At 36.1% G+C, this 22,129-nt stretch overlaps 1 protein-coding gene across 15 annotated transcripts in view; it reads left to right on the top strand.

The window, feature by feature from the left end:
* Positions 1-22,129, top strand: part of RAPGEF2 (Rap guanine nucleotide exchange factor 2) — a 211,577-nt gene that overhangs the window by 165,373 nt on the left and 24,075 nt on the right. For all 15 annotated transcript variants that reach the window (XM_031664190.1, XM_031664192.1, XM_021938903.2 and 12 more), the window contains 9 exons: positions 1,755-1,932; positions 8,789-8,925; positions 9,904-10,062; positions 16,532-16,684; positions 16,957-17,121; positions 18,043-18,150; positions 18,242-18,445; positions 18,562-18,670; positions 19,096-19,342. In XM_031664190.1, coding sequence (XP_031520050.1) covers positions 1,755-1,932; positions 8,789-8,925; positions 9,904-10,062; positions 16,532-16,684; positions 16,957-17,121; positions 18,043-18,150; positions 18,242-18,445; positions 18,562-18,670; positions 19,096-19,342 — 1,460 coding nt within the window. The remainder of the gene's footprint in view (positions 1-1,754; positions 1,933-8,788; positions 8,926-9,903; positions 10,063-16,531; positions 16,685-16,956; positions 17,122-18,042; positions 18,151-18,241; positions 18,446-18,561; positions 18,671-19,095; positions 19,343-22,129) is intronic.

The following is a 22,129-nucleotide window of genomic DNA, read 5'->3' as shown; positions in this document are numbered from 1 at the left end:
TGAACCCTGGAGGCAGAGGTTGCAGTGAGCCAAGATCATGCCATTGCATTCCAGCTTGGGCAACAGAGCAAGACTCTGTCTCAAAGAAAGAAAGAAAAAAAGAAAGAGAGAGAGAGGGAGGGAGAGAGGGAGGGAGGGAGGGGAGAGGGGGAGAGGGAAAGGAGGAAGGGAGAAAGAGAAAATAGCACAATTTATTCTGTAAGTATTAAATTATAGGAAAAGGATAGATCCTTATATAAGCCACATTCGTATTCAGTGAATGTTAAAAAGAGGCAGATTAGATTGCGGTTAAGACTCTGAAGCCAGAATTCCTGGGTTCTAGTCTTGATTCCACAGTTTATCAGCAGCACGACCTTGGAGAAATTATTTCTCTTCACCTAAGTGTTGGAATAATAAAAGTTAATAATGGCCCTTACTTTATAGGGTTGTTTCAAGGATTAAATGACTTAATAAATACATAGCAATTAGAGCACTACCTGATACATTGTTAAGTATTTAGTGTGGCTGGGCGCGGTGGCTCAAGCCTGTAATCCCAGCACTTTGGGAGGCCGAGACGGGCGGATCACGAGGTCAGGAGATCGAGACCATCCTGGCTAACACGGTGAAACCCCGTCTCTACTAAAAAATACAAAAAACTAGCCGGGCGAAGTGGCGGGTGCCTATAGTCCCAGCTACTCGGGAGGCTGAGGCAGGAGAATGGCGTGAACCCGAGAGGAGGAGCTTGCAGTGAGCTGAGATCTGGTCACTGCACTCCAGCCTGGGCGACAGAGCAAGACTCCGTCTCAAAAAAAAAAAAAAGTATTTAGTGTTAGCTATAATAAGATGTTTTCAAGATTTTAGTATTTCATTTGGAAAAACACGTTCAAGATTGATATAGTTAATATTTAATTGAATTCATTTTTACTGTGCTTAACTGATAAGTGAAGTCTAGGTATATAATGTCAAATAAGATCTATATGATATATACATACATATTGCTGAGATGATAGTCACAAAAGGCTACATAGTGACGTAGAAAGGATAATTGTTCTAGGATTGAGCTAGTCCAACAAAAGAGACCATCTTGAAATGTGTGACTCCAGTGACTTAGAAAATTTGCAAGTATCTTGATAACTTGAAATTTGGTGATGTGATCACCTTTGTTGATGAGTGGAAAGAAAGAGCATGTTGCCTCTAAGCATATGGTCTCCTATAGTGTTTCTTAATTTATTTTTTAACATTAGTCATTGGGATCATCTAATTGTTAATGTTTCATTTGCATATTTATCAAGTTACCTTTGATTTGTGGCTCATTTTTCCATAAGGACTATTTAATAGGGGTGAAATGGTCCGGGCTTCTTGGCATTAATAAATTCACACCTGTTCTGCAAAAGGAATTCCTCAGAATTGTCACCCTTAAGCTGTTAGCCTAAGCCATTCTCTTTGAAAAATGGAGTGAAAACAAATACTACCTTTTTCTTCTTTATTCTACTGTGTTTCACATGCCATATGACAGCTCAGATAAGAAATCAAAATTACTGAGATAAAGTCATTATTCCTAACCAAAAATTTAATAGGAGGTGGAATCACTCATATTTTGTTAAAGTAATTGTTATATGTAGTTTCTGGTGCATACGTAGTTGTTGGATGGAAAAATAAATATAACAAAAGCATTATTTTGAATGAGACTTGCTCTTATTTCTTTGGGCCCCAAAGATTTATTTACTTAAAATAGTTTTTAATTTGTGTGTGTGCGTGCGTGTGTGTGTCTTAAGGCCACAGAAAGCGAGGCTGGTGATATGGACCTGAGTGGGTTGCCAGAAACAGCAGTGGATTCCGAGGATGATGACGATGAAGAAGACATTGAGAGAGCATCAGATCCTCTGATGAGCAGGGACATTGTGAGAGACTGCCTGGAGAAGGACCCAATTGACCGGACAGATGATGACATTGGTAAGCTTGAACAGTAAAATGAATCTAAGAGCAATTAAAAATATTCAGTTGTAAAACTGCGTGATGAAATAAGAGCCCAAGACTAGTAGACTTTTAAAAATCATTAATTTATTAATTTCCTTTTTATAAACAATAGTATTTGTTGGACAAAAATTGGAAAAAATCAAGTTTACTCAGTCTTACCTTCAGGAATCTACAAATGATAATGTGAATGAAACTTCTTAATAAACTCTTTCCACATAAACCCTTTCTTAAGCTTAGTTTATGATGAAAAAAAGAAAAAAGTTAAAATGAGACTTTCAAGCAATATTACTTCTATTAATTTCCTCATGAGCCCTATTTTTATTAAGCTCGTGTTTTCTGTATGTAAACATAAAGGCAGTTGGTAAAATTGTCATAATGAATTTGCTTGTACTCTGGTTTCATATGAAGACTCAAGTGGGTGGAAGGAGAGAGCAAAATGTCAGGTTAGTGGCATATAAGCTGTGTGATGGTTGAGACTTTTTTTCTTTTGCTGTTTTTGTTCTTTTTTTTTTAAATTTTTATTTTATGTTCAGGAGTACAAGTGCAGGTCTCTTACATAGGAAAACCTGTGTCATGGGGGTTTGTTGTACAGATTATTTCATCACCCAGGTTTTAAGCCTAGTATCCACTGATAGTTTTTCCTGAACTTCCTCCTCCTCCCACCCGCTAACCTTCTGAAAGGCCCCAGCATGTGTTATTCCCCTCTGTGTGTTCATGTGTTCTCGTCATTTAGCTCCCACTTACAGGTTCTGTTCCTCTGTTAGTTTGCTAAGGATAATGGCCTCCAATTCCATCCATGTCCCTGCAAAAGACATGGTCTTGTTCTTTTTGTGGCTGTGTTGTATTCCCTGGTGTACATGTACCACATTTTCTTTATCCAGTCTATAAATGATGGGAATTTAGGTTGATTCCATGTCTTTGCTATTGTGAATTGTGCTGCAGTGACTTTAAGTGTACCCAGAGGTTAAAAATTTAAGTAGCTTTATATCGACCTTTCCATCGTAGCAAGAGTTGGTTGTGTAGTAATTGTTTTGGGTTTGAGTATGCCTCCCAGACTCTGGCTTGTTCCTTAGAGCACTGGAAATGAGAGCAACTTCCATTGAGAGTCATCCTTCCGTGAGAGTTCCAGGGTCTATAGCCACCCTTGCCTGAGCCTCGCTCATCTGTTGCACCGCTCCCCCAACTCTTGGGCCAATACATATTTGAAGAGCAGTTAAATGAACTGAATGGGTTGGAATTAGATATAGGATGGTGTGGAGTGGCTTGTTGCATGAGTTTGAGTGACACAAATATGTATGAGGAAAAACTTTCACCATTTCAGGAATGGTGAAATATTCTAGGAAATTAAAGGCAAAAAAAAAAAAACACAAAACCTTAGATTAGACGTTCAAAATTTAATTGAAATAATTTATGGGAATTGTTAACTCTTTATAGATGAATAATGTATGGTAATTATTATTTATTCATTCAGCTAATGTGGGTGGATGAGCCCCTTCTATGTGCTCTAGGTTTTCTAGGTCCTGGCAACTCACTCAGTGCTGAACAAAGGCAAAAGTCCTTGTTCGTTGCAATCTATTAGGGGAGGCATGTGATCAGCAAGTGAACAAGTAAAACCCATTGCAGGCAGTGAGTGCAGTGAAGAAGAGTAAAGTAGAGGCTGGGCTGATGGAAGCAGGGGAGTGGCCTGAGTGGAATGGTTCTGTTTCACCCCCTGAAGACTTAGGTTTATACTTTTCCTGTTTCTGATACCGCATGTTAATCTGATTTACAATTTCTAAAAATGGGGTTTCACTCTCCAATTCCCTGTTCACTTTCTTGGGTCCGATACCACATGTTCAGCTGATTTCCAGTGTCCAAAAGTGCGTTTCATGTTCTCCCTCTTTGCCCTTGCCAATTTCTTTCTTTTTAATCCCCTGTAGTTTTAAAGAAGTAAATTGGAAGTGTGTTCAATTTACCATTTCAATTCAGAATCTTTGTTCATAGGTACTTTTAAAAAAAAAAAATAGGTGAAACATTGCTTATGAATAGATTGATTTGGAAGTTGCCATTTTATAAACTAATCTATCTTTTTTGAATCTGTTCATTTTAAAATAGTTGTGGAAGAAAATGCTGATTATTAAAATATATGTCTGTCATTCCTGGAAATTTGAGACTTTCAGTTGATAGCTGAGAAACCCTCTCTCCCAGAATCTCTAGAAAGCAGCAGCCATGGTGATTCCTACAAATAAATAAAAGGCCATCTTAAAAAAAAAAAAAAAAAGTGCTTGTCAATATAATTCCTACAGGGAGCAGCATTTATTACTTGGAAGCAGTGATGATTATCATGCTTGCAGCTATGAAATATACATTTATTTAAAGCAATAAAACACTAACATTAAACAAGTCCTAAAGGGTGTTGTTTGTTCTATATAAGACCTTGAAAGATTTTGTGTTCTATTTCCCTGAAAATAAAATGTGTGAGAACTGCTTAGCTGTTGTTAAATGCAACCTCATCCTCCAGGATTTAGTTAAAATAGACACCCTTTATATAAAATACAAACATCTGTATGATTGATGTTTTAGATTCCTCTTCCCCTGCAAAAAAGGGAGAGATTATGTCCACATGCATGCACGTGAGTGTATGCGTGAGTGTTTAAGGTGAATCAAATGAAGTTGCTAATATGTGAACATGTTGTTGTGAGCTGCAGGAAGAAAAAAATTCCCTTTGGGTTCTGATAGATTTCTTGGGTATAGTTTTGTTTCAGTACTTTGAAGGAAGGGACTGTATCATGTTAATTTTTGCCCTGGAACTCATAACTTTGTAGGTACTCCATTATTGAATAGTTGTAAAAAAATTTTTTTTGTTTTGAGAGCTTGACACAGTAAAGTAGAAGACTACTTCGATCTCTTTATACAAACCCCAGGTATTTTTAAAAAATTAATAAAATGTTTTATATAAAATTGTATCAAGCAAACCAGGATAAGCTAATTTTCTGAATTGGCTTCGGCTTCTGGTGTCTGTAAGTTAATTATTTGTTGTTTTTTTTTTAATGGTACATTGTAAATAAAATGTTTTTAAAGCTTTATATTTTTCCATGAACATTAGATAGGTCATAATAGTGTATCATTCTAATAGGTACGTGTATAATTCTATAGATTGTTCTAAGAAATACAAAAGAAAATTGTCCTGTTTCTCCCATCCGTGGCTTCTTTTCATGTGTCCTGAGGATTTTCCTACTATCCATCCCAGGCTCTGAATCCTTGGCTACCCTGAGCCCTTTTAAGTCTGTGTGATACCTGTGTCATTGTCAGAGTTTTGAGCCCCCTGTAGCAGGAGTCTCCACCTCTGGGCCACAGACTGGTACTGGTCCCTGGCCTGTTAGGAACTAGGCCGCACAGCAGGAGGTGAGCAAAAGGTGAGGGAGCATTACCACCTGGGCTCCACCTCCTGTCAGATCAGCGGCGGCATTAGTCTCATAAGAGTGCAAACCCTACTGTGAACTGCGTATGCAAGGGTTCTAGGTTGTGCACTCCTTGTGAGACTTTAGTGCTTGATAATCTGAGGCGGAACAGTTTCATCCCAAAACTATCCCCCCCGCACCCACAGAGAGTGGAAAAGTTGTCTTTCACGAAACCTGCCCCTGGTGCCAAAAAGGTTGGAGACTGCTGCCATATATATATATATGCCATATATATATATATATATATGATTGGTTATAAAATAGTTCTTTATTTTTAAAAATTGCTCCAATCATCTAGTATAATATAGCATGGAAATTATCTAAAAACCAGGGATACCATTATTGAATCCTTGAAATCTTAAAAAGTCTTAGATGCCATCTGGTTTAGCATTTATGTATTTCTGGTTTTTCAGCTGAGCCTGGATAATTATGTACATTTACTATTTGATCTTTCTGTCTCCTTTATTTTTATAATATATGATACACAGATTCTTCTAGCCTGTGGTTTTTTTTTTAATGCTAGCCACTACTCATATATCACAAATTAAACTCATGACCCACTAATAGGTTAAGAGTCTGCCAAAAAGCAAACAATATGTCTACACAAAGCACTTTAAAATTATTACAACAAATACTTGTGAAGGTACTTTGTATTTTTTTCCCACTTTTTATTCTCTGATCATATATGTGATAATTATTTGACTTCTATTATTGTCTAAACAGATACTAAATTCAAAACATTTCTGACAATTTCTGGCCCACATTTTTCTTAAACCCACGAATCTTTGCTTGTCCAAAGAAATTTAGCAAATACAAGGGGTGGGAAAAAGTAAAATGCATGGTCTATAGGTAATAGTGTCATAGTTTATGGTGAGGGGTGAGGGATGAAGGCTAAAGAAAACAGAGCTGGAAACTGCAGAGTTAACTGAGATGTGCTTCAGAGGACCATGACTTGTTCATTTGCCTTTATAATTCAAATCAAAAGGTCAGTGCATTGGTAAAACAATGATTCCTGGCTCCCATATATGATAGATATGGGTCATCTCTTGCAATGGTATTCAGAATTGCTTTACTGCTTCTCCAGGAATAAATACATTTTATGGTACAGCACAGACACTCCTACTCATTCCAGAAATAAAAGTTTCATGAAACAGAACGTATTCTTTCTATAACTGATGTGCTTTGATAGTTTATCTTCTTTTTTAAAAAAATACTGGTAGCAAAAGTAAAGTGATTTCCTGACACATAAATCTGAGTCAGTTTGCACAGCACTGTCCTATTGGACAGAATCTTTGGGTACACCTGTCATTATCATTTTGCTTGTTGCCAGAGCTCCCCTGTGTAATGAAAAGTCTTATATAGGAGGGATGACATAGAGTCCAATCAGAACATGCCATTACCCAACTGGACCAGAGAAAACCACTCAAGTCTGTCCTTCCAGAAATGTTGTATCTGGGAAAATATATTCACAGAATATATTTTTCTGTTGTGCTTTGTTTTAGTAATTAACAAACTGTATCCGAGAACATAAAATTTGTCACTAAAGCTTAACAGATAAAAGGAACGTACATAGGAAATGTTTGATTATGTACAAGAAACATCTAGTATAATTTTTATTTAGCCGAAAGTTTGAATGATATCATGGCTATTATAATAATGACAGTAATAGCAGTTCTCATTTATTGAGTATTTACTCTGTGCCACAGACTTTTATTGTCTTTACTGCATTTTATTTTCACAGCTATCCAGTAAAACAGATACTGTATTTTTCTTTTTAAATGAGAAAACTATGCCTTAGGGAAATTGATCAACTTACCCAAAGTAATACAACTAGTAAGCATTTAAATGTCTGACGTACACCCTGTGCTCTTTACCACTGCCTTTAAAGTCCAGCAGGACCTTGGAAGCAGATGGTCTTGAATCATGTCACTGCCACGGTTTTTTTTGTTTGTTTGTTTGTTTGTTTGTTTGTTTTTTGAGACAGAGTCTCGCTTAGTCGCCCAGGCTGGAGTGCAGTGGTTCGATCTCGGCTCACTGCAAGCTCCGCCTCCCGGGTTCACGCCATTCTCCTGCCTCAGCCTCCCGAGTAGCTGGGACTACAGGCGCCCGCCGCCTCGCCCGGCTAATTTTTTTTTTGCATTTTTAGTAGAGACGGGGTTTCACCGTGTTAGCCAGGATGGTCTCGATCTCCTGACCTCGTGATCCGCCCGCCTCGGCCTCCCAAAGTGCTGGGATTACAGGCGTGAGCCACCGCGCCCGGCCTGTTTGTTTGTTTTTTAAGAGACAGAGTCTCTTTCATCCAGGATGGAGTGCATTGTCACAATCACAGTTCATTATAACCTCAAACTCTTGGCTTAAGCAGCCCTCCCACCTCAGCCTCCTGAGTATCTGGGACTATAGGCACGCACCACCACACGTGGCTAATTTATTAAATATTTTGTAGAGATAGGATTTTGCCAGATTGCTCAGGCTGATCTTAAACTCCTGGCCTCAAGCAATCCTCCTGCCTCAGCCTTCCAAAATGTTGGGATTATAGGCACGAGCCACCGCGCCTGGTCTTGCCATCTCTTAATTATATGGTGCTGATGCTGAGCCTTGGTTTCCTCCCTATGAAATGAAAAAGAAAACGCACTTCACAGAGCCATGATGAGGAGTAAGGAAAGAACTTAGTGTGTAATTAGTAAAGCTACTGAATGATAAGAAAATACAGGACTTTTAAAAATAGAAAACCCAGGACTTGAAGAGACTGTGACATCAACAGCTAGAACCATACTAAGGTGTAAGCTGTTTCTCCACAGTATCCCCACAGGAAGGAAGAGCGATCAAATTTCCTTTTTTGCCAACTTGTGGGCTAAAAAATGGTATATCAGTTTTCATTTTCATTTATATCATGTTGTTAATTTTTTAATTGATCATTTTTTATAGATTTGATCCATGGAAAATATTCCTTAGAATGTTTGAATTAAATATAGTTATTTCTGCTGACTATTGTAGGCATCCACCTGCCCAAAAGGCATGGAAGTGGACCAACTGACTTGGAGAATTCTCAGAGCCACCTTTCATTTTTCACTCATGTGATAATAAGCCTTGTATCTCATTTACAATTGAAATTTCCCATTTGAAGTTTAGTAATGTCTTTAGTGGCGTTAGAACTGGAGTTACAGTGTAAACTGTTGACTCTAATTCAACAAGTAAGTGTCATCATTTCCACAGTCACAGAATTCTTTGTGTACCTGCAAGAAATTCAACTGGTGTTAAAGATACTTGAGATGTGTTTTTCAATAAGCAACATTGTAGGGCATTTAAAAAGAAAGGAACCTAAAGCATTCTTTTTGAACACTTGTTTTTAATAAAAGTTGTAGTGTTTATAAAGTATGTCTTTTGCTTTTCAGAACAACTCTTGGAATTTATGCACCAGTTGCCTGCTTTTGCCAATATGACGATGTCGGTGAGGCGAGAACTCTGTGCTGTGATGGTGTTCGCAGTGGTGGAAAGAGCAGGGACCATAGTGTTAAATGATGGTGAAGAGGTGATTAGCTATTCTTACCACCTAAAAAGTTTCTTCTTAAAGATATCTCAATACAGCAATTGAACAAAACCCCAATTCTTACTTTTTCCTTTTTAACACCCAACAACAGTAAGTTTGAATAAATCAAGAATTATGGTGCACCTGTTATGTCACTGTATTAGTCCATTTTCACACTGTTGATAAAGACATACCTGAGACTGGGAAGAAAAAGAGGTTTTAATTGGACTTACAGTTCCACATGACTGGGGAGGCCTCAGAATCATGGCAGGAGGTAAAAGGCACTTCTGACATGGCAGCGGCAAGAGGAAAAATGAGGAAGATGCAAAAGCAGAAACCCTTGATAAAACCATCAGATCTCGTGAGACTTATTCACTAGCACGAAAACAGTATAGGGAAAACCACTCTCATGATTCAAATTATCTCCCACCGGGTCCTTCCCACAACACATGGAAATTATGGGAGTATAACTCAAATCAGATTTGGGTGGGGACACAGAGCCAAACCATATGAGTCACTATATTCCAAATCCATTCTATTTCCCATTATTTGCAGAATTTCATATGCAAATAGAAAGTTTTGATATATTAACTTTTCAGTTTTTGCATCTTAAATGTTCGTAAATTTAATGCCTTTTTTCAGACAAAATGATATTCTTATTGAAGCAATGATGATCATTTTGTCTACATGAGCTTTGGGGGACAGAGAAATTTTTTTCCTTGTGTCATTTTAGAGAAGAATATCCAAAGTCAAACTAAAAGGGCATTATGATACGCATTCTGTGCTAGGCATATGGAAACATGTCTATATGTGGCTGTGTTTTATTCCTTTTTCTGTGAACTTGTTAAACAGTAAAATAGAGTTACTTGTTTTATCTCCAAAATGGAAGATCTGCTCATTCATTTTTAGGGACCGTACTAGCACCTTCAGCTGTATGATCATGATGTTACTTTCTGCTTTGTCTTTATTTTTTTGGATTAGCTGGACTCCTGGTCAGTGATTCTCAATGGATCTGTGGAAGTGACTTATCCAGATGGAAAAGCAGAAATACTATGTATGGGAAATAGTTTTGGTGTCTCTCCTACCATGGACAAAGAATACATGAAAGGAGTGATGAGAACAAAGGTGGATGACTGCCAGGTATAAAATATATCATTAAAAGTATATATTTTATTCTTAATAAAGAGCACTTATATGCCATTGTGATGAGATTTTTCTTCCTATATAAATATCTTACAAATAAAATTTTTTTTTTGAGACAGAGTATTGTTCTGTTACCCAGGCTGGAGTGCAGTGGCACAATCTCGGCTCACTGCAACCTCCGCTTCCTGGGTTCTAGTGATTCCCCTGCTTCGCCTCCGGAGTAGCTGGGATTGCAGGCACTCACCACCATACCCAGCTAATTGTGGGGTTTTTTTTTTTTTTTTTTGGAGACAGAGTCTCACTGTGTCTTCCAGGATGGAGTGCAGTGGTGCGATCTCAGCTAACTGCAACCTCTACCACCCGGGTTCAAGCGATTCTCCTGCCTCAGCCTGCCGAGCAGCTGGGACTACAGGTGCGCGCCACCATGCCCACCTAATTTTTGTGTTTGTAGTAGAGATGGGGTTTCACCACATTGGCCAGGCTCGTCTCGAACTCCTGACCTCATGATCCACCTGCCTTGGCCTCCCAGAGTGCTGGGAGTACAGGCGTGAGCCACTGCATCTGGCCTTTTTGTATTTTTGGTAGAGATGGGGTCTTGCCATGTTGGCCAGGCTGGTCTCAAACTCCTGACCTCAAGTGATCCACCGCCTCAGCCTCCCAAAGTGCTGGGATTACAAACATAAGCCACCGTGCCTGCACCAATAAAATTTTAATGTGGAACTATTACTTTTAGTCTTATAACACCGCAGAAAAGTAAAAATTAATCTCCATTAAAGTTACTTGAACTGCACAGAACTGTGAGTTCAATTAAAAAAAAAGTGATTGCCATCAGTAATTAATAATCTCATCAAAATATGGAAGTAAAATGCACATTATGAAGTAAATACATTAATAAAAGTGATTAGGTATAGTTATGCAGCGTTTTTGTTTAAATACATGTAAGAAATTGATTTTAGAAGAGTCATGGAAATTAATCATAGTGTGAATCAGTAGAATGACTTGCTAGTTAAATAATAGCTAATAAAAAGAAAATACTTGACAGCAAAAGACAAATAGTGTCAGTATTGATATTTTATTAATATTTATTATTTAAAAGCATTTAATAATTGACTAGAGAAAATACTAAGGCCAAATGTGAAACTAGATTGATTTAACTGGCAACCAGCATATTACAGAGAAGTACGTTTAAGATGCTTTTGATATTATTAGGTGTTTATAATTTATGACTTCTAAAAGGATTTGTCTCTGAAACAAAATTAAATGTGAACAACCAAATGATGTGACTTAGACTAATTAAGTGTCATTGTATTTATTAGTCTGCAGTTTGAAAAACATCTGAATATAGTTTATTTTAAAATAACATAATTGAATTTTTATAGTGCCCGGTCAATGTAAAATGGTATCACTCATTTAAATACTCATTTTAAGCATTTTACTTACTAAAAACGAAAATGACCATGACTATACATAAAGTTATCTTATCTATAGAATCTAAATAATTCCACCAGCTAATTCCTTCCATGAGCACCATAGAGGAAAAAAAAATAAGGCTGTGAATTCAGTGTTGTAAATATGTAATGCCAGAAACGCATTCTAAATATATTTACTTCCCAATTATTTTGTATAGTAGAGGAAAACAAAATGGTGTAAAAGAGAAAAACAAAATGGCTAATTCTCAGTTATGTGGTATAATAGAGGAAAACAAATGGTAAATATTGAAGTCTTTATGTGCATTTAAAGGGAATTATATATGCTATTTCAGCTCTGTAATTGTACTCTTGAAAAAAAAAAAGAATCTAAACTGAGTCAAAACAAGCTAGCAAATTGTTAAAGGTTTTTCCTGTCTCCTGTCTTCTCAGTTCTTCCCTGAACCCTTCTACATAGTGGAATAACAATAGTGTTTGAGTTAGAGTGTGTGTCCTTAAAGGGCAAGTAAAAGGTTTTTTTTGTTTTTGTTTTTTTTGAGAATTCAGCCATTACATTATTACCCCTTAGCCAAACTCTTTTGTTAGAAGTTTTGTAAGTATGAGACTGAAATGATATGCGGCATAGAATGTTTCAGGATAATTGATTGAAATGTTATATGACTGAATATTACAGAGTGCTTAAGTCATGTCAAATGTACCAGGTAACATTATTTATCTGGGAGTTCTGGAAAAGGAAGAGGAAGTAGGGGTTATGTTAGGGAAAAGAATCTAATTTATTTACCAAGTGAAAGATTAGTGGGAAACCCACATAGTCAGCAGGGAAGAGTCCAATTCAAAATAAAACTCTGATTAAGATATATAGACTTCTGGCTGGGCGCGGTGGCTCACGCCTGTAATCCCAGCACTTTGGGAGGCCAAGGCGGGTGGATCACGAGGTCAGGAGATCGAGATCATCCTGGCTAACATGGTGAAACCCCGTCTCTACTAAAAATGCAAAAAATTAGCCAGGCGTGGCGGCGGGCGCCTGTAGTCCCAACTACTTGGGAAGCTGAGGCAGGAGAATGGCATGAACCCAGGAGGCAGAGCTTGAAGTGAGCCGAGATCGTGCCACTGCACTGCAGACTGAGCGACAGAGCGAGACTCCGTCTCAAAAAAAAAAAAGATCTATAGACTCCTATAGCTCCTAGTATGAAGTTAATTATGAAGAGGGTCAAGGGTTGAGGTACCTGCTAAAGAAAGTCCCGGTCTTCCTTTCTGCTCCACTCCACACCACTGTAAAAGGAATATGTTAAATCAGGGATTTTGTTCCTGTACTTCCATTGACCCATCTGCTCAGGCCTAGCATTTTATCCCTAAGGGATTCCTTAAACAGGGATGGAGAACGAATTTTGGCATTTTAAGTGCTTGCTTGGGATACTATTTTAAAATATCATATATCTGTCAGAAAATACAAATGTTAGTTCATCTCCTTGTTGAGAGAGGTAAAGGAAACGGTGAGAACCATATTTTTATTCATGCATAAAATAGCCTCCGTGAGTTTGTTATTTTACTGATCATATTGTAGGGAAGCAAGTTATTGAGTGAAATGAACAAAAATGATGCTATCTTTACCAAGAAAAAACAACTTTGTATAGGCTTTGTCGTCATTATCTTATATTTCAGGGAGTTCCAAAATGAATATTGGTTTCTGTGGTAAGATAGTTGAGCTCATGTTAAGCCTAAGAACACAATGATGAATGGATTAAATTTAAGATTTATTTGTTTGGATCCCATGACATGGTCAAGCTCTTGTTTTGCTCTGGGTCCCTTCTTTGTATTCTCTTCCAGTTCTCCCTCTTCAGTGTCTATTCTTACTCCCTGTGTGGTATGAAAGGACAAAATTCAGAGCTTGATACACACACCCTATGGTACCAGGCAATTGGTAATGGTTTTCCATTACCCACATATACCTCTTTCTTTTCTTTTTCACTTCTTCTGTTTCCCTTTCTTCATTTCCTCTTTTACCCTCTTAGTCCCTTTATTCTTCTCCACTGCCTGTATCTTAGGCCTGCCAGTGACACCCAGGCATTGCTTAGCCCTGCCCTCCACCCTTCAAGTGGGGAATGAACACTTGGATACCTGTGTGAACAATTCGGTATGAATTTCCCTCACAGACTGCAAAGTGCCAGTTTAAATAGATCTAACCTCTTAAAGCAAATCTATGTTAGATTCACCTCTTCCTGGAATCATAGGCACTAATACCACTTAGAGTGTAAGAAGCAGTTTTGGATGAGAAAACAGTTTGCTGTGGATAAATTGAAAATTGATTACACCATATGTGGATTGAAGTTTAATTTTATTTCATTCATCATCTGTAATGTTTTACTTAAATACAAATTATAATGTCATGCCCAAAGGAAAATAATCCTATGATATAAACTGCCATTGACTTTAAGTGAATTCTTATTTGAATTTTTATTTCATACCAGGGTACTGAGATCATATAGTACTTTCATGGGCTTACAGCAATCTGAAACCCATGAGATTTACAGAAACCTAAAACCTCAGTAAAGCAATTCAGAGATTTTCTGAACAGGTGCGGTGGCTCATGCCTGTAATCCCAGCATTTTGGGAGGCCGAGGCAGCCAGATCGTGAGGTCAGGAGTTTGAGACCAGCCTAGTGAAATCCCATCTCTACTAAAAATACAAAAAATTAGCTGTGCATGGTTGTCCATGCCTGTAATCCCAGCTACTTGGGAGGCTGAGGCACTTGAACCCAGGAGCTGGAGGTTGCAGTGAGCCGAGATCACACCACTGCACTCCAGCCTGGGCACTAGAGTGAGATTCTCTCAAAAAAAAAAAAAAATTTTTTTCAAAGATTTTCAACTGACTTCATCGTATTAGTTAAAATTAAATGTTACCTGTGAATTTCATGTTAGATCTATAAATTTGTTATAGCAAAAATAAGTAGCTTCTTTAAAAAAGATAAATATTTTCATGTAAAATGTATTTCTTTTTAGGTGCCAGTTCTATATGACCATATTAGAAATTCAGTTTGGGATTTTTTTTCTTTTTTTTCCTTTCTGGATGGTATTTCAGCTTGCTATAGAATAAATGCCAAAATGTCTGTCTAGACACTAAGAATTTCAAATCAAATGTATTCTAATTAAAAAAAAGTCTGTAGTCAAGATTAATTTTAGTACATTTCTCTTCAAAAAGCATTTTTCCCTTATATCTACTTATTCAGTTGGATTCAGGGATGTATTTCTTTTTTAGAAGATAAATGAGAAAATGAGTATTTAATTATGTTCTCTAAAACTGAGCACAAGAAAGAACACCTAGAATTATTTGGAAATAAAACCATTCTAAATCTCTTCTATGTATTTGGGAATAATTTTGCTGCTGTGTACAAAGAAATAAAATAATTTTTAGGTAAGAAACTAAGGATCATATACTTTGAAACATTATACACCTGTGGTCAGTGTTAAGGATATTGCTCAGAAATAATGTTAACAGTTTATTTATAAAATTAGTGTGATACTATGAGCAATATTTTTAAAAATGTAGTATCAGAGCTCTAAAAGTATTTTTAATATAATTAAAGTATACATAATTACTAGTACAAAAAAAGCCTATATCTTTTGATTTTTAACTTTTTGCTTCAAAATGCTTAATAGAAAAACTAGTGAGATTAGCCAACTCTGGGAGAAACATACTGCAATATGCTGTTCCTCTTATGAACTGCTGCTTCTACTTAAAATCTATTGGTTATGCAGAAAGCATGAAAAATATAGAAAAATATTAAAATGAAAGTCACTTATAATTTGCATTGCTCAGAAATAATATTAACAGTTTATTTCTCTCCAAGATTTTGATGTGCATGTGTAATTTATTTTAAAGTGGCCAGCATGTAGTTATGAGACATCGGGCTGTTTACTCATCTGTACAATGAGGATAATAGCACCTTCCTCATGGTTTGATTAGGAGGATGAATTGAAAAAGTTCCATAAGGCTGCCACAGTGTGATGGTGATGGCAGTGATGATGAAGATGTTGTCATTATGATTATCATAATACTTAGTATAGTATCTTTTTTAAAAATTCATATGAGCAATATAAAAAGAATAATGTATTATCAGAGCTCTAAGTGCCCTGTGAAATCATGATTTCAGGTGATTGCATCTTATTTTATCTTATTTACAATATAATTTAACCACCTTCTTTTTCATCTTCTTCACATTAAAGGAGAAAAAGAAATACTATACTTCTTTCCATTTCCAAATGATCTCTTGTCTCCTCACTAACCTCTAGTTAATTTCTATAATAAGTGAATTTTATCATTCATTCTTAACTTTCTTTAAAACTTGTAAGAAATGTAATTTCTTAAGTGGTTTGCCCTAAGCTCTGAAATTTTTTATATTTGGGGTCAGGGAGAGTAATGACTTAATATGCAGATTTTTAACTTTTTCTTTAAGAGCAAGGATAACCCTTAATACCAGTTATAAGGATAATGGTTTGAGCTATAACACATATGTGGTTTGTGTTTTGACCTTCTTTGAACAAGCTTTCTAAAATGGTGTTTCATCAATGTAATTAGCAAATATGTCTACTCCATAGGTATCTTTGAGTGTCTGTATCTTTTATTAAAATCATTCTTATTCAAAAATTGTTGCTTTTTCAAATTCTTTTAATTCACTAAATGATAATTAAGTTTTCACATCTATTCTCCTACAGTTCTGCTCCCCCCACTGCAATGTTTTTTAACTGTGAAAGAAGCATGAAAAAGCTATCTTCTAATTTTATCTTTAGGTTTTTAAAATTGTTAGGATTTTGAATGTAAAATACATATAAATACTCTAGAAATGAAACTTTTCTTGACCGAGGAAGAAATACATTAAAAGTAGAGAAGTCTGATTAAGGTTCATTACAGCATTAATTTAGAAAGTATGGGAAAGACAGGGAAAAATGTCAGTTTTAAATAATTAAAACACTGAATTATTAGTACTGCTAAGTCTTTTACAAGCACTTTATCATTAACATGTGACTTATGTTTTATTCCAGTTTGTCTGCATAGCCCAGCAAGATTACTGCCGTATTCTCAACCAAGTAGAAAAGAACATGCAAAAAGTTGAAGAGGAAGGAGAGATTGTTATGGTGAAAGAACACCGAGAACTTGATCGAACTGGAACAAGAAAGGGACACATTGTCATCAAGGTAGGACGCAGGACCACGCCTACTTCCCAAGGAAAGGAATTTTTTTGGTAGTATTGGTTGTGGCAGTTTAGGATTTTTTTCATTTTTAAGCCTATCTCTTAAAGGTTATCAGTTGTGGAAAATCTTTAGGTATGATCTCCTGATGAATAGCAGTTTCATTTATTGTTAACTGTGTTACTACCCAATTAATTTTATGTTGAATGTTTGAAATCCCAGTACCATATAAATGTTACATATATATATATAGTAATTAAACCTTTTTTTTGTTACAGGGTACCTCAGAAAGGTTAACAATGCATTTGGTAGAAGAGCATTCAGTAGTAGATCCAACATTCATAGAAGACTTTCTGTTGACCTATAGGACTTTTCTTTCTAGCCCAATGGAAGTGGGCAAAAAGTTATTGGAGTGGTTTAATGACCCGAGCCTCAGGGATAAGGTTGGAAATATATTCTGTTTTGATTCTTAAATATGAAACGTTAAAATGTAAACATGTAAATATTTGTCACAGCAATTATGTCCAGATTAATGTAATGAAATAGGAGAATGTACTTCTTAAGCAAAAAAAAAAAAAACAAAAAGGTGATATAAAAATATTAGTTCAGACTTAGAAATATGAACAAAATATTAGTTCAGTCTTCTTTAAATACAAGGGCCAATAAATTGGCCACCAAATGTTTAAACATTTTTTAAGTTCTGTTGGGAGTGTGTTAAAACATAATCAAACATCTGGATTCCATAGGAATCTGCATTTTCTAGTTTGGTAGTCAGTGTACACCAGATAAAAGTTACAATTTTTAAATTGGCACCAAAGCAGCATTTTATGGCAGTCATCACTCACTGTAGGCCCCAGGATTATAATTCTAAGGAGACCATCTAGAGCTCTTGAGAGCACTAAGGCCAGATTGGATGATAAACTATGTTATCTTATCTCCTTCCTTTTATATTCTGCACCCTTACGGAGCTTTCTAGGCTTAATAGCATTGATTCTCTTTGTCTAGTCTGTTCTTCTACCTTTACTTTCTAGTTTCTGTCTTTTGTGTTAGCTGATTTTTGTTTTATTACACCTTTGCTTTTATTTTGATCTGTTTCAAATGCATTTTGAAAGTTAGACAAGTTTTAGGTTAAATACCCTCACAGACTCAGAACCTTTCCTGGCAAAGCAACATGAAGTCTATAGTCAAAGTAAAAATAATTGATTTTCAGAAGGTCATCCTCATTGAAGACTTTATTGTTAATTTATTTTCCTGTTTATTATTATTAGGTAAAGTGTTTGAAAGTTGGATATCTTTTCTGGAATGACTTTAATCACATTTTTGGCACTAAAAAGGACACTTACGGAAAATAATTGACTTTTCAGGTTACACGGGTAGTATTATTGTGGGTAAATAATCACTTCAATGACTTTGAAGGAGATCCTGCAATGACTCGATTTTTAGAAGAATTTGAAAACAATCTGGAAAGAGAGGTAATATTTGTGGTTTTTTTTAAGATCAGCTTAAAGTTCATTTTATTAAGCCTGTTTTTGAGTTGACACTACTGTTTCTGAACTCTTACAGAAAATGGGTGGACACCTAAGGCTGTTGAATATCGCATGTGCTGCTAAAGCAAAAAGAAGATTGATGACGTTAACAAAACCATCCCGAGAAGCTCCTTTGCCTTTTATCTTACTTGGAGGCTCCGAAAAGGGATTTGGAATCTTTGTTGACAGTGTAGATTCAGGTAGCAAAGCAACTGAAGCAGGCTTGAAACGGGGGGATCAGGTATGCTATTTCTAAACTCAGAGTTAAGGGTGAATTTTGGTGTCTGTGGTGGTGTTGTTTTTTTTTTTTTTTTTCCAGTCAGTTTTGATACATTAATTTTATAATTTTATTTTTAGATATTAGAAGTAAATGGCCAAAACTTTGAAAACATTCAGCTGTCAAAAGCCATGGAAATTCTTAGAAATAACACACATTTATCTATCACTGTGAAAACCAATTTATTTGGTAAGTATTTGGCATACTTTTCGTTTTTCTCCTTTTGGCCTTTTTTTCCCTCAGTATTTCAGACATCATAAGAAAGCATGTATGGTAAACGCATAGATTCAATCTAAATAAAAAGCTACTGACTTGACCATAATATATATTTTGAATCTATGTCTTTATTGATAACAAATATTTTATTGATAAATACGAAAATACCCATAAAGAGTGTACTGTACTACTCTTTTTAAACTTATTTTGATAGAGAAACATACCAAGCAGATTTGGCGTCATTCATTTACTGTGTGGTTTTGTTTTTCTGCAGGTTTGCAGTTTTGATAACTGAAGTCTGTACTTCTCATGTATTTCCAAGTTCCACAATTGCCTTAGAATTGTTCTGATATCTTCTAATTGCCATTATGTGGTGTTTCTGTTTTCATTTATTTTAGTATTTAAAGAACTTCTAACAAGACTGTCAGAAGAGAAAAGAAATGGTGCCCCCCACCTTCCTAAAATTGGTGACATCAAAAAGGCCAGTCGCTACTCCATTCCAGATCTTGCTGTAGATGTAGAACAGGTGATAGGACTTGAAAAAGTGAACAAAAAAAGTAAAGCCAACACTGTTGGAGGAAGGAACAAGCTGAAAAAGATACTCGACAAGACTCGGATCAGTATCTTGCCACAGAAACCATACAAGTAAGCATCTGCCTACATTTTCTGTGCATTATTTTGTTTTGTTAAAATGATATGCAAAGGTAGTGATGTAATTAATGTTTGCATGAGTCTGAAAGTGTTCTAGGTTTTTATTACTGAGCTATTTTGGAAGAAGTAATTAAACAATCAAATTTGTTTTAATCTCGTTTTTGCCACTTATTTGGCCACTCCCAATCTTCTTTAAAGATAGTTTAGCATTTCCTCATTTGAACTATTTTTGGGGGGTTTGGAGTTTTTTTTCTTTTGTTTTTTGTTTTTTTATTTTGAGACAGAGTATCCCTCTTATTGCCCAGACTGGAGTGCAATGGTGCGATCTCGGCTCACTGCAACCTCTGCCACCCGGGTTCAAGTGATTCTTCTGCTTCAGTCTCCTGAGTAGCTGGGATTACAGGCGCCTGCCACCACACCCAGCTAATTTTTGTATTTTTAGTAGAGACTGGGTTTCACCATCTTGGCCAGGCTGGTCTTGAACTCCTAACCTCGTAATCCACCCGCCTTGGCCTCCCAAAGGGCTGGGATTACAGGTGTGAGCCACTGCGCCCGGTCGCAGGTTTGGACTTTTTAAAAGTAAGGGTGTGTTTGCCTCCTGTCTCCTCCGTGATGATTTAGAGTTGCTTTCTCTACTGTATTTTGTTTCTGGGTATCTTCTTTACCAACAACATCGGCTCGTTACCAATCAAATCATTGCTTTATCCAGTTGCCACTATTCATCCCTATTATTCTCTATATTCCCCTCTCTCTTCTATTTTCAGTTATTTAATTACTGTCAGGGCATCAACAACCAAGCACAGAACTCCTTTCATTCTTCCCAGTCAACTTAGTGGTCAGAATGTCAGGTGTATTCTTGAATTTCTTCTTGGTTATTTATTTATGCCAGGAGCTCAGCCAGGCTAGACAAAATTGCAGGTATTTCTGATGCTTTTTAAGCTTTGCTTGTTTGCTTGCTTATTTCTTCATTTTAGTTCCTTCTTGAGTCTAGGGATGTTTTATAAAACTCGATTACTGTCATTCATTTCTCACTGTGCCACATTTAGTTATATAGTCCCCAAACTACAATGTTAGAAGAGATAATAACTTTAAAACGTGTAATTTCTTTCTTTGATAAATTAATGGGTCTAAAGACATGCAGTAGATATACAGGACTATATCAAACACTTCTTTTTCTTTTTTAAAAAAATTCCATTTCAGATCTTTTAAAAAAAAACTCCATTTCAGATAAAATTTTCATCTACAGATTAGAGAAATATGATTTAAAATATATTATTGATTGATTGAGTTGTCCCGATTAAACTGTAGAGTAATGATTGGTGGTTTTGTATCAGCTGAAGAAGTCTTCTATAGCAGAGTCCTAAGGATAAGCAGTGAGTAGTAGTTATAGACTCAATAGGATATTTATATTGAGTAAGTTTCTAAGAGACAATGGATTAGGGCACCTGACATTTACAGAAAATAAGAATCAATTTTTAAAATAACCCTCCTTGATGAAAAGCTTTTTTTTTTAAATGGATGAAAAGAATAAATTACCTAAATGCAGATTTTTAAAATTAATTTATTATTTCGAGACAGAGTCTCGCTCTGTCAACCAAGTTGGAGTACAATTGCTGGGATCTGCTCACTGTAACCTCCACCTCCTGAGCTCAAGCAATTCTCATTCTTTAGCCTCCTGAGTAGCTGGGATTACAGGTGTGCACCACCATGCTCAGCTAATTTTTTTTTATTTTTAGTAGAGACAAGATTTTGCTATTTGGCCAGGCTGGTCTCGAGCTCCTGTCCTCAAATGATCCACCCACCTGGGCTTCTCAAAGTGCTGGGATTACAGGCATGAGCCACCACACCCAGTCCTAAATGCAGAATTATTAACAGCACAACAACAAAGAAAGATCTTACAGTCATATTTGACCATGAGTTAAATAAGAACCTTTAAAAAAAAGTTGGTATGACCCTGGCAAGTATAAATAGAAATGTGACATGTAAGAACTGGGATGTAATCCATCAAAAATACTGGATGTTGGAAATGAACACAATATGAGAATACTATGTATAATTTTGTTCTATGTGTATTTAGAAATACTCTAAAGCTAGACAAGGGAAAAGAACAAGAATAATTAGATGTGTTGATTTTAAAACACTGAGGAAACATCTTAAATAATTTGTATTTAGGAAAATAATATGACTCATTTAAAGATTTATCATGGAAATTATTTGAAATCCTATGTGTAATGCAATTGAAAAGAAAAAATAAAGGAAGTTTCACTAAGCTGTAGGATCTATTATATTGGTAATAGACTTGATTTATACTATACTAGCTATTAACACTTTTCTAGAAATTATCATTTGTTTATGAGGATTTTTTTTTTTTTTGACAAAGCTACTAAGCTAGTAATTAGAGAAGTCTAGATAGAGTATATATACTGTTGAGTTTTTTCCTCAAACATTATCAGCCTTAGAGAAGCTAAGATACTAGATAATGACAAATTGGCAAGGTAGGCACAATCGAGCGATGTGCATAGAGAGGAAGGAGAAAGTGGGGCTTGAGCTCCCAGAATTCAGATTTGGTTGCCAAGTAAGTGGAAAAAGACTAATGAACCCAGAGACAAGAAGGAGTAAGTCAGTACACTATAAAACCAGCAAAGATCGAAAGACAATTTCAGTAACAAGGCAAGTGTTGGAGAGGTAGAATCATAAGAGGATGTTCCCAGAAAGGGATATTTCTGAATTAGGTCTTGGATATAAAATAGTTTCAATCCAAGAGCGTCCGCATGTCTATGG

This window comes from Papio anubis, chromosome 3, assembly GCF_008728515.1.
Source record: "Papio anubis isolate 15944 chromosome 3, Panubis1.0, whole genome shotgun sequence".
Classification (NCBI taxonomy): Eukaryota; Metazoa; Chordata; class Mammalia; order Primates; family Cercopithecidae; genus Papio; species Papio anubis.
This window is presented reverse-complemented; position numbering and strand designations above follow the sequence as displayed.